Source organism: Cicer arietinum, chromosome 8, assembly GCF_000331145.2.
Source record: "Cicer arietinum cultivar CDC Frontier isolate Library 1 chromosome 8, Cicar.CDCFrontier_v2.0, whole genome shotgun sequence".
In the NCBI taxonomy this organism is placed as follows: Eukaryota; Viridiplantae; Streptophyta; class Magnoliopsida; order Fabales; family Fabaceae; genus Cicer; species Cicer arietinum.
This window is the reverse complement of record NC_021167.2, coordinates 7,618,629-7,630,704: the sequence shown is the minus strand read 5'-3', so window position 1 is coordinate 7,630,704 and position 12,076 is coordinate 7,618,629. Positions and strand designations below refer to the sequence as shown.

The window sequence follows — 12,076 nt, the reverse complement described above, 5'->3', positions numbered from 1 at the left end:
GGGTAGAATAAATTATTAATTAAATAATAAATTATGAAAATTACTAAAAGACCCGTATATAATATATATGAAAATATTGGGGTGTTACACTTTCTTCTGTACTTTTATTTTTCATGAGTTGTCTCACATAAAGGGATAGCTAAATGTATTAATCAATCCTTTGGTATAAACATGGTTGAGGATTGAGGTTATAAGGTTCGTTTGGTGGCTAAAGTGCATGAGTTAAGGAACAAAGTGATAAAGAGGTTTATTTTCTGTTTCATTCACAATTTGATTATGAATCACCGCTCCTTCTCGTGTCATGGATGAAAAACAAAAAATATTAAGTTTCTAATTGAAAAAAATAAGGTGTGCTTCAAATGACTCACTGAACAAAGTTATCCGATCTAAAAAGTAACCACACAAAAATGCACAACAAACCTCCGATTTACAATCTAAAAAAAAAAACATGGTGGCGAATAACTGGTTGGAGGATAGTGGTGTGTTACGATCAATGTACAATGGTCAACAGTCTTCAAGATTGGTGAGAGAAATTGAAAGTTGTGTTCACGATAATGACGTCTGGTTTCAGAACAAATAAGACAACAAACAAACTTTAAAGATCACAAACATACCGTAAAGAAGACAACAAATGATCACTATGACGGTGACTCAAATTTATCCCAGTAAATAAAAACGACTATGTTTATGTGGAAGCGAACTTTAAACCAATAGCTCAATTTAAAAAAAAAACATTATTGAGGTTTGATTTATGAAACCTTGCTCTATATAGTTTGTTAGGGTGAATTTCACTTCTCTTTGTTCTTCTCTTCTTAAACTATTATTGTGATTTTGTTTGTTTAAATGAAATCATTCTTAAATGATTATGTTATTGAATTGATTAACTCAAACACAGAAAGAGAAAACATAAATTAGATGTTATGTCTACCTTTTTAATTTTGGGTTTCTAAGATTAATGTTGGTTGGATGGTTGCTTAATTCATTTACCTTCATTAATCTTCTTCCCATGAGTGGTTGGTTAATTCATTTACCTTCATTAATCTTCTTCCCATGAGTATTTATAGTACTAAAATTGTTGGTTATGGGGAGTTTCTTGTTGTAATTAGAAATCAAAAACGAAATTAACACATGAATGCTTGTTTATGGTTAATGATTTAATTAAACTCGATTATCGTTGAAATAATTGGATTGATTACTTTTAAATGATTGTTTTCAATTATACTATTTATTTGTATTTATTTAATTGTTAAACTAAACTCCTCTATATATTTTAATTGTATTTCTTAATTTGGTTGAATTTCAAAGTTGGTCAATAAAAAAACAATTAAAGCTAACATTTTTCTTGTAAGTAGATTTTTAATTAGGTTTTTGTTAATTTTGGTGGGTACGACACGTGTCTCTTATTCCCTCCTTTTCCTTATCATGACAAGTATTTGTTCAATAAAAGAGAAAAAAGAAGGCATTGAAAGAAATTAAATTTTTTGAATATAAAAACTCAAGATAAAAGTTAGAAAATATAAAGTTAGAAATTAAATTTTGAGGTCATTTTTTGTACATGTATTTTTTTAAAATTGAAATATTATAAATATGATTGCAAAAATAATTAAAAAATATATGTTAATTTAACAATAAAGAATAAATCTGCGTGCATTATAATTTTATAACAACAAAATCATATATTAATATTTTAAAGACTAAAATTAAAACACTAAAATTTTATAATGATTAAAAATATCTTAAATATATTTGAAAATTTGAAATATTGTCCAATTTCAGTTTCCCTTTTATTCTAAAAAAAGACCCTAACATGTATCCCTGCGCTACTCCTTCAAGAATCAACTATTTGGTTGGAAGATAGAAATCTAAAACATTTTGAATATTGAAAAATTAAAGCTTTACTTTTTTTTTTTTTTACATAAAATTAAAATTTTACTTGAACAATCTAATTAACACACGGTTAGCGGACAACTGATCCATGGATACAATCACATTTATTTGTTTTAGAGAAAGACAAATTAAAGTTGTAAATAAATATAATTTTTATCAATTTTTTATATAAAAAAAAAAACTATATTAATTCATTCAAATTAATCGAATACATGTGATAGAAATATAAACACAATATCACTAAAAAAAAATTGATAAATCTGCGAACATACAACTTCTAAATTAATACAGCAAAATGTATATAAATAATATGAAAAATTAAGGTGATTGAAATATCTGTGTCTTTAGATCTGCAACGTTACTTAATTATTTGTTGAATCACTAGTTGATGAAAGTTAATTTATCAATATGCTAAATTATATTTGTGGTCTCTTAACTTAATTTCAGGTAACGTTTTAGTCCTTTATCTTTTTTTTTTCTTTCCGATTTAGTCCTTTATTCATAATAATATCAAATAAAGTATGAAAATATAAGTTTATTTTAAGATTTGCGTTATGAATTTGATGAAATTTGTATTATATTGAAGAATATAATTAATTTTATGAGTTTTGATTGAATTTTTTTTTGAATTTTTGTATAAACAAGGATATCATTGTTAAAATTTTAAAACATAAAATATCAAATTGTCACTTAAAATTAAAATAAAGGACCAAGTCGGAAAAAAAAAAAGATAAAGGACTAAAACGTTACTTGAAATTAAATTAAAGGACCACGAATGTAATTTTGAAAAATTGATATGTGTAGATATGACCTATTTATATTAAAATAGAAAAAGAAAAAACATATATAATTCTAAGTAAACATATATTTATCTCTAACCTCACCAAAGTAAGTTAAACTTCACTTTTAGTCGAGACAACTTTTTTTTTTATAAAATTTTTATATAGATAAGCCCAATTATATTTTACATTTGAGTTTTTAAGTTTTAACTAAATTTATTATTTAAATATGGGAGAAAACTAAACTATAATTAATTTAATCTAACACATCTAGTAACCTTTTTATAAATTTAATAAAACAATTTATCTTTTAACAATAATTTAGAGATATTTGAAACAAATCGTATTTTACTTTCGTGTCTTGATTATTTAATTTTAATTATTATTTTAATGAAAGAGATACAATAAACTACAATAATTTTAATCCAATAAACATATTTTAATGTTTATTAGAGTTATGTATATCACATGTCAATGATTAAAAGGTATCTATATTATCTATAAACAAACATAAAATTTATTTTTGAATAAAAATTTATTCTAATTGTACACAAAATAAATAATTTTAAAATAATAACAATAATAATTATTATAATAAAAATACTGGCAAAATACATCCCACGATCATTTAACTTATACGAAAATAATAAATTAGTTATTTATTTTTTATAATAAGTTGATCATTTATCTTTCTTTTTAGTAGATCATTTATCTTTCTTTTTAGTATCTAATTCGTTTATATTTGTAAATATTTATGATCTTAATTTCAAACCATCAAAATTAAAACCCAAAATTCTCTATTTATTTTTAAATAAACGCATGTAATTATTAAGATATTTTTATTTCAATTATCATAATAACATAAATTTCCAATCAACTTTTAGAAAAATAATTAAGTAAAAGATAATTAGAGTGAGATATATTTTAAGATTGTTGAAATTAAACGTAAAATTATTTTGATCCATATCATAAAATCACATGAAAATTTATTATGTTATTTAATATGATATGTTAACAAAATTTGTACTTCGATTTTAAAAATTTATAACTAAAAATGATTAAAATAAGATTATAGCTAAAAATAATTTAAAATTATAATTTTTATAAACATAAACGAATAATTTGTTATAAAAAAAATTAAAAAATCAATATAATATTTTGATATAATTTAAATGACTAAATAATATATTTTATAAAAAAAATTCGTACAATACTTTATCTTTAATTTATCTTCACCTATATTGACAAATGTTATTTATAAGAATTTAATACTTTTTAAATCTCGTGTAACAGAAAAGAAGGGTTCCTAATTCAGCCATAAATTCAACACTTCGATTACCTTTTACAAGGATATGCTAAATAGAGATCAATGTGATTAACAATGTGATATAGTTTAGCAAAAAAAGAACTATGTGATATAGTTGCTAAATTTTTATAATAAATGACGCAGAAGTATATACTGTATTTGCCCCATTTTGCTAAGGACACCTCCTATGTGATGTCTACATTGTGGGTACTATTACACGCAATTAAAAAAAGTTTATAATTTACCTATAAAAAATTATACTAGTAGTTTAATTTGTTTTTTTAGTCTTAGACTAATATAATTGAATTTACTTTTATTTATTATGAAACAATACTTAGAGAAAATTGCTACATATGGTTTTTGAAAAAAAAAATTTAACTAACAAATACTCCAATTCTTACAAAAAATATTTTTTTTGACATATTTTTAATTTAAAAAAAAATTACTATAAATTGAATTCAAACTCATGGCAAAATAAAAGTCTAATATAACAATATGAAAATATTTTATTTATTTTTAGTATTTTAAAAAATAAAAAATTAATCTTAAAAAGTCAACTTTTAAAATTTCTTTTGATGGAAATGAAAATTCAATATTTTTATTTGATGAAATTCAATATTCTATAATTAAAGATATTTATTTGTCAAAAATAATTTAAAATATTAAAAAATAGTTATTCTTGGACGTTGAGCTTACAAATACCCATCGAGGGAAACACCAAGGCCAAGATTTTTCAACACTTCACCGTAGCTTTTCTCCCAACGAACGATACATCATTCAAATTATAACAGGGCGCATCAAAAACTAGCTCCGATCAACGATAACCGCCTCTGTTCCTTCCGATCATGCTCCGTTTTGGTTTCCTCTGAATCTAATCGCGTTAGGATATAGCCTCTAAACTGCGCAAAATCGGAGGGTTTTGATTTTTGGTAAACATCATCTCCCGGTTTCCTTTCCGAGCCCTAATTGATCGACAAGCAACGAATTGAGAAACTAGAAGAGAATTTCGTAAAGATTCGTCGCTGGTGGTGAGGGGGAGAAAACCTAATTTGTGAACTTGTTTTTCTTTTTTTTTATAGTTTTAGCTTTCTAAGGAACGAAGAGGAAGTTGCAGGGTGAAATTGTGTTAGTGACGTTTGAATTTTAGGGTTTTTGAGGTGTTTGTCTTTGATCGTTTGGAACAGCAAGCTCGGCATATAAGGCGCGAGAAGAAACAGTTGTCGGGATTAGCTTGTTCTGGAATTGTGCGCTTGTACATTGTGGCTTGATGAGTTATCGATTTCGGCGCTGAATTTATTGGTTTGTTCAACAACAACATGGGATATGATTCGGATAGCCCCTCACAAGATGGGAGGGATGAAGGTAACTTTGTTCACTGAAAATTATTGAATAGCAGCATCAAAAGTGAAAGGAACTTGGAGAAAGTGGAACTTTACGAGTATTAATTATTTAATTTAATTAGACCGTTTTCAGCTGCAGCATACTTTTTCTTTAAGTGTTAGAATTAGAAGTTAAAAATGTAAGGAAACCCTATTTCATTCCAACATATAAATATATACAAATTCTGCATTAGGTTAAGTAATCACAAATATGAACATAGGAACAATGGAGCATCAGTTCTTAAAATTTGTGAAATTTGAGGATTGATCTATCGTGGAGAATGTAATTGTCTTTCCTTTGGTTTTACTGCCTTTTTATGAAATTTAAATTCGCTACTAGTTCTACTGGCTTTTTAATAATAGGTTTAGTCTTTAAAGTAGGACTGACTTAATGGCATCATGGTTTACGAATGAGTATGTGCTGAAAGCTGTAGTGTATGTTTGTGAGTTTGAAGTGGTGTTCATTTATTAGCTTAGTTTTTTTGTTTGATATAGTTCATTTACTAAGTATGTTCGATAAATTCGTATTGATAGATGACGAAGAAGAATACGAGGAGTCTGACAAGGGTAGTTGTTTTCTTGGGTTCATGTTTGGAAATGTCGATAACTCTGGTGATCTTGATGTTGATTATCTTGATGAGGTAATTTAATGTGGCCTTTGATGTCTTTTGTTAATTTGGTTGTTGAAATGTTCGGAGAATAAATAAAGATTTGGCTGAGGCATGCATATATGTTGTGATTAAATTGCTTGCTAGATTTTAGTTGTCTGTTATTTTCCATGATTATCTATGTACATCCTAAGTAATTTTCTGAAATTTTGACGCTATTGTATTGTCATCAAGATTGGTAAGTGGAGGCTTTTTAAGTTGCCGAACTTTAATTATAAGGTTTTTTACTGTTCCGATATATATTCTTTTTGGGAGGTCATGTTTTTCAGGAGACCTGTCCTGCTTTGTAACTTTACAAAAAACCAAATAAGGAGGCATTTTAGACACATTGGTGCAGTATGGTTGTCCAAACTAAAAAATTACAGGTGATTGCTCATCCAGCCCCCAATTTTCTCATTGAATGTCAAATACACTACCGGAAGCAGACTTCCGGTAATGTATTTTCAGATAAATAACACTCCCATAAGCTACCGGAAGCACGCTTCCGGTAACAATCACTATTTGTAGGGGGTTTGGTGAGCAATCACCAAAATTAGATGAATTTCAACTTTGGAGGATTTGATTTAGTGTGCATAGATTCTTATTTGTTACAATATTTAAGGTCAAGTGGTTACTTTACAAATAAAACGATCTATATTAAAAAGGTTTAAGGCTTTAAGCATCGGAATTTACAGCTCAGGGCAGAGTGTGATAAAAGCCCCCCCTTACATTTGTGTACAATAAGATTGATGTTTATACCTACACTTTTAACTATTTTAATGATGTTAGAATTGGGCATTCCAGATTATCAATGGTCCATAGTAGGATCTGTTGGTGGTTCTAGGATAATTGTTTCTTTTACAATTTGTATTCTTATTTTGAATAATAGAATTATGATTATTGTGGGATGCACATTTTCTTGTTTTAGATCATTTTATGCTTCTTGATTCGTTTATGATAATGTGTTTTGATCAAAAACAGTAAAATTGGTGCTAAATAAGCATATTTCCTTTTAGGATGCAAAGGAGCATCTTTCTGCATTGGCTGACAAGCTGGGTCCATCACTGACAGATATAGATGTAAGCTAATCATAATATCATTATCTTTTTTTATTACAGTACATATTAAAATATCATCATCACTTCACCAAAAAAAATCATTATCAGGTTGTATTGTTGAGTTTAGAAATCAAAATGCTATCTGTTAATTTGGTTATCAAGTGTGTAATTGTCAATTATTCCTTGTATTTTCATTCTTTCCACATCTTCTGTTTTGATGATGGTGATAATATGCATTGTTTGCAGTTGTCAGGAAAATCACCACAAACACCACGTGGCGTTGTTGAACAAGGTGAAGTTGTCTGCCAGGAAAAACTATATCATGCAGTTTTTGATAGTCTGTTGGTATCTTTTTTTCCCTCATCAACTGAGAGCACTTCGCCTGTGTTTTATTTCTACTGGAATTATTTCCCACATGAAGTATGCTTGGTGGAAAAATGAAAATATCATGTGAAGTAGCTATTTTTCCTTTCATTGTCAGCAAAAAATTTTCGTATGTCCAATGTGGTATTGGGTATTGGGAGATAGAGGAATGCTAACAACACACTCTTCATCATCAATGATTGGTCCATTTTTCAAACATTCAACACACTTATCACATAAATTGATCACTTCTTAGCAAGTGTTGACTTTTTAAAAATGAATCAATCTTCAAGAGTTTTAAAAAAATGTGTTGCTATCATTCTTCTTGGGGGATAAGAGTTGACAGCTCTTGGTGGTAAACTTCGGTTCGGAAATATTTTATTAAAAATATCAATTTGTAAAATTCGGTAGTCTTGCCTGATGCTAGGGGTTATTAAAGGCTGGTGGCGCAAGTCAATAGAATTAGACTAAGAAAGGAAGCTGCACTGTGTCAACTCCACTGCTGCTGGTTCATTGTAGGGCTACCAAATGCCATTTCTGGCTGCCAGAGATACACTTTATTTCTCGGTATTAGGAAAAATCGAGTCCCGTATTCATAGATTTTTATATTGGGCCTAATTAATTGGTACAAAACCTCATTTTTGTTCAATGTGAGATTTGCGTTTTTCCCATTACACCTTGAAAAGAGATAAAGCTTGAGACGAGTTTATAAAGTGTGACACCTCCCCGCCTTACAAGCTGATTATGTAAGGATGATTAAGTCTAATATATAACCTAGAATGGTATCAAAGCCTATTCATTTGGGCCCCCACCAAATTATACCACCAAACTCAATAGTGTAGGGCGCGAGGGAATGTATTCGGAAAAACACACGTGCCACAAGAGATAAAGTCTGACCTTTTTAGTAAAAAGTGACACCTTTCACTTTACAAGCTAGTTTTGTAATGATGAGTTAGACTCAATATATAACCTGGAACTGTGTCCATTTCTCGGTCTCCTGTGGTTAGTTTTGAGACTTCGGGCATGTTAATTTTTTTTAATTTACCTTTGTTTTGTAATTTTTACATAAAATTGATGGTAGGGTGGGGTTAGGTATATAAAGTTGCTTCATGGTTTGGTCAATTTGTTAGGTTAGCTTAAGTTTTTAATTTTTTACTCTTGAGTTGCATAACCCATATGACCTGTGAATTTTTTAAATTTGTGTTACAATTCCATGATGTACAATTTTGTCGTCCCTTGTTGTCCTAAGTAAAATCTTGATTTTGACTACCTACATGGCTGCATAACAGAATATACTAATATAACAGAAGACAATAGTAGAAACTCAAAACTAAATTGAAAAGTTATGTGAATCCTCTTCTTTTAAAAGATAAATTTTCTTCGTAACCGCTTACACTCATGCTACTGAAGGACATTTTGCTTCGTGTCTGGTATGTGATTTCATGTGAAGTTTTCTGTGTAATTTACTAACTTGGTTTATTTTAATCTTAGACTGTGGTGAAAAGGCTGAAGATGCAGTTGATTACGAAGATATTGATGAAGAGTACGATGGTCCTGAGACTGAAACTGCCAATGAGGAGGACTATTTGTTGCCAAAAAAGGATTTTTTCGCTGCCGAAGCCTCTCTTGAAGTGTTGGCGTGCAAAACTTCTGTCTTTGATGATGAAAATTACGACGAAGAATCTGAAAATGAAGAAGACTTCGTGAATAATGATGCTAAAGTCAATAACATCTCTTTAGCTGGTAATAGTTTTTGTTTGATTTGCATAACCTTAGCTGGTAATAGTTTTGTTTGATTCTTATAAAAGGGCTAGAAAGTTGGTTCTTGTTATCTGGCTCTAGTATTTTCTTTGCAGCCTTGCTCAGATTTAATCTGGAAACATCTCTCTTGCCAATAATGCCTGAAAATATTTTGAATTTTTATTTTTGTGCATCTCATTATTCACACCTTGTAGGCAGTTATCTCTTTCCTTTTGTACGGGCAGGTTTGGGGTTAAAGGTTATTTAATAGATTGTCTATTGACATTTTTCCATTCGTGGTGTGATTGTTTACTCCCAACAGTTTGCTTTGTAGCTTTTGTAAGATTTATTATCCATTTCAACCTGAAGGAAGAAATTTTTGTATTATGTTTGATACAATAGCATTTAGAAATTGAATGTGCGGGAGTGTCACTAGCCACATGTATTGTTGGAATTATTTTCATCGATTCTTTTAACAGACTGAGGGAAAGACCAACTATCTGGGAATTTGATTTGCACTGTGCTGAAATACATATTCAAATTAAATAAATGCTAAGTAAAAGTGGTTTTTAAATCTAGGTATTTGGTTGACTTGACTTGATTTAACTTTTATCGGAAGACTAATTTATACAAGCCCACTTGTTGGCCACTTTCTTCCCTATATGAAAAAAGAATCTAACTCCAAAGAAACATACATTTTATAAAACTTGTTCTGATTATATGTTTTGAAACAGAAACCAAAAACTTCCAGAAAAGGTTCTTGTAGTACCCGTCTCATTATAGCTGAAATTAGCAGCTTTTGAAAAAAATTCTATAAGAAGTTGTATCGGAGAATCATATTTTCTTGATTGAAGCTAAACAAATAGACCATATGTTGATTTCAAACTTGTATGCAAAGTTTGGGGCTTCCTAAAATTATAAGGTGATTGTCCAAGAATCAGCGAATTGATTTTATTACGAATTGTCATTATAATAAATTTAATTTCACCCAATTTAATTAAATTGTTTGGTATGATATTAAATCAATCAAGTTCGAGCTTGAGTAATGCCTTGAATACTCAGCTTGAATTTGCATTAGCTATGTGTTTGAGCAATGATTTAATACACAAAGTGTTTGACACTTTGACTCAATTCAGCTCAATTCAACACCTAATAATGACGTGAGAGTTGAAGCTTGTAATCTTAGGAAAGACAGTTAATTTCTTATTGGAGTCATGCAGTTTACTTATGTTAGCTTTTCTCTTTCAGTAGAGCAGGAAGAGAGCTTTGTAGATGCATCTAAAGGAGAGAGTGCTTTTGAGGATGATTTACAAGTTGGCTCACCGCAGACTGAAGAATTGGACATTGATGGTCAAAAACCCGAGGTAGTCAGCTTTTGCTTGTTTTGCTGCCTCCTAAGTGTTTGTTTTTTGTTTCTAGCCTTTTTATGTTTGTTGTACCGCAATAGGGGCCCTGAAAGTGAACAACCATTTTATTGCGCACTATTGGCAATAGGTCTTGAATGATATTTAAGTCTTGAACTTTTCTCCTGATTTAATGAATATAAGTACTGTGTTGAAGCTGCTACTACATATGACCTCCAAATTCTGTAATGAATATTAGTGTTGGATAACGTGTATTTTTGCAGTTGCAGACAAGATTGAAAATATCGCTAAGTCTGCCTATTTTAAATAATTTTTTATGCAGAGCTTAGTTAATATTATGTGGACTTGCTAAACTTGTACAAAAAGAAAATCTAAGTCCTAATAATATTCAAAACATATTTATGAAAAGCGTGGGTTAGCTGTGCTATTGTGCTGTTGCAGAGCAGCATGGCTGGCTAATCTGCCACTATTTTGTCTTGGTTGCATTTTGTATTCAAGTAGTGGCTTTGAGTCCACTTATGTGAGTTTTTTCATACAATTGGGTTGCCAAGATGAAGTCATCTGAAAACCCAGCTGTTACCGCCCACTGCTCTTCACTGACTTTCCAGCTCTGACCTGCTGTTTTTTGGCCGGCACGTTCACACGCTGTAAAGTAATGAAGAATAAGCATGAAAAATGACGGAAGAAGAAATAAAAGCAAGAAATAAAGGAAGCAGAGAAGAAAGATCCAGAGATGCACTAGTGCTGCTGGGGGTTGCAGTAGACAGTAGGAGAGAAGAGTCTTCTTACATTTTATAGTTTAATGGAGAAGAGGAAGTTTTAGTTGTGGTTGGGGGTTTCATTCACATAATAAGCCCAACGACAACCCAAGTTTTTATTTGGTGAATAAGTTAGCATGAATAGCACTCTCGCCAAATTGGTGTCAATGGTTACCCAATGTAAAAGTTGAGTGGCTTGAGCTCTTTTGCTCCAATCAGCTCTCATTCTTCATAAATAGTTCATGCACATTTTTATATTTATGGCCACCCAAAAAGTCTACATATAATGTTTAATTGCTAGTTATTTTGAGCTTAAAAAATTCAGATTAAAATAGACACTAAAGTCAACCATTTGTGACCCTGTACCTAACAACTTAGGTTTTTGGAAATTTTGTACTATTAAAGGGTTTTTGTGGGGCGAGGTAGCAGTAAATGGATTGCTGTGTAATGGGATACCCTAGCTTCATGATTTGTTTGGCTGTGTGTCGTTATGCTTGTAATTTTAGGTTTCCAACTGTTTTAATACACTGGTAAAAGCCAATCTAACAAGTGTTGCACACTGACTTTTTTAGAACATGATAATTTTGTTGACAGGGTTATAAAGTTATCATGGTTGACGTTCTATTAACATTTTAATATGTTTATTGATTTGAACAGGGAGGACCTGATGTTTTGAAAAGGTCTATGGCTACACCGTTGCCTGTATTGTATGTGGAAGATGGAAAGGCAGTTTTACGCTTCTCCGAAATCTTTGGTATTCAGGAACCTCATCGAAAGGGAGAAAAGAAAGAGCGT

At 30.1% G+C, this 12,076-nt stretch overlaps 1 protein-coding gene across 6 annotated transcripts in view; it reads left to right on the top strand.

The window, feature by feature from the left end:
* The first annotated feature begins 4,686 nt into the window (after positions 1-4,686).
* Positions 4,687-12,076, top strand: part of LOC101504986 (transcription initiation factor TFIID subunit 1) — a 21,147-nt gene continuing 13,757 nt past the window's right edge. For 2 of the 6 annotated variants that reach the window (XM_073364432.1, XM_073364429.1), the window contains exons 1-7: positions 4,687-5,334; positions 5,886-5,992; positions 7,015-7,077; positions 7,303-7,348; positions 8,911-9,162; positions 10,408-10,523; positions 11,939-12,076. In XM_073364432.1, coding sequence (XP_073220533.1) covers positions 5,289-5,334; positions 5,886-5,992; positions 7,015-7,077; positions 7,303-7,348; positions 8,911-9,162; positions 10,408-10,523; positions 11,939-12,076 — 768 coding nt within the window. In that variant the 5' untranslated portion in view covers positions 4,687-5,288. Of the gene's footprint in view, positions 5,335-5,885; positions 5,993-6,288; positions 6,385-6,979; positions 7,078-7,302; positions 7,398-8,910; positions 9,163-10,407; positions 10,524-11,938 lie in introns of those variants that run through there. The other 4 variants (XM_073364430.1, XM_073364431.1, XM_073364434.1 and 1 more) reach the window with 4 other exon arrangements.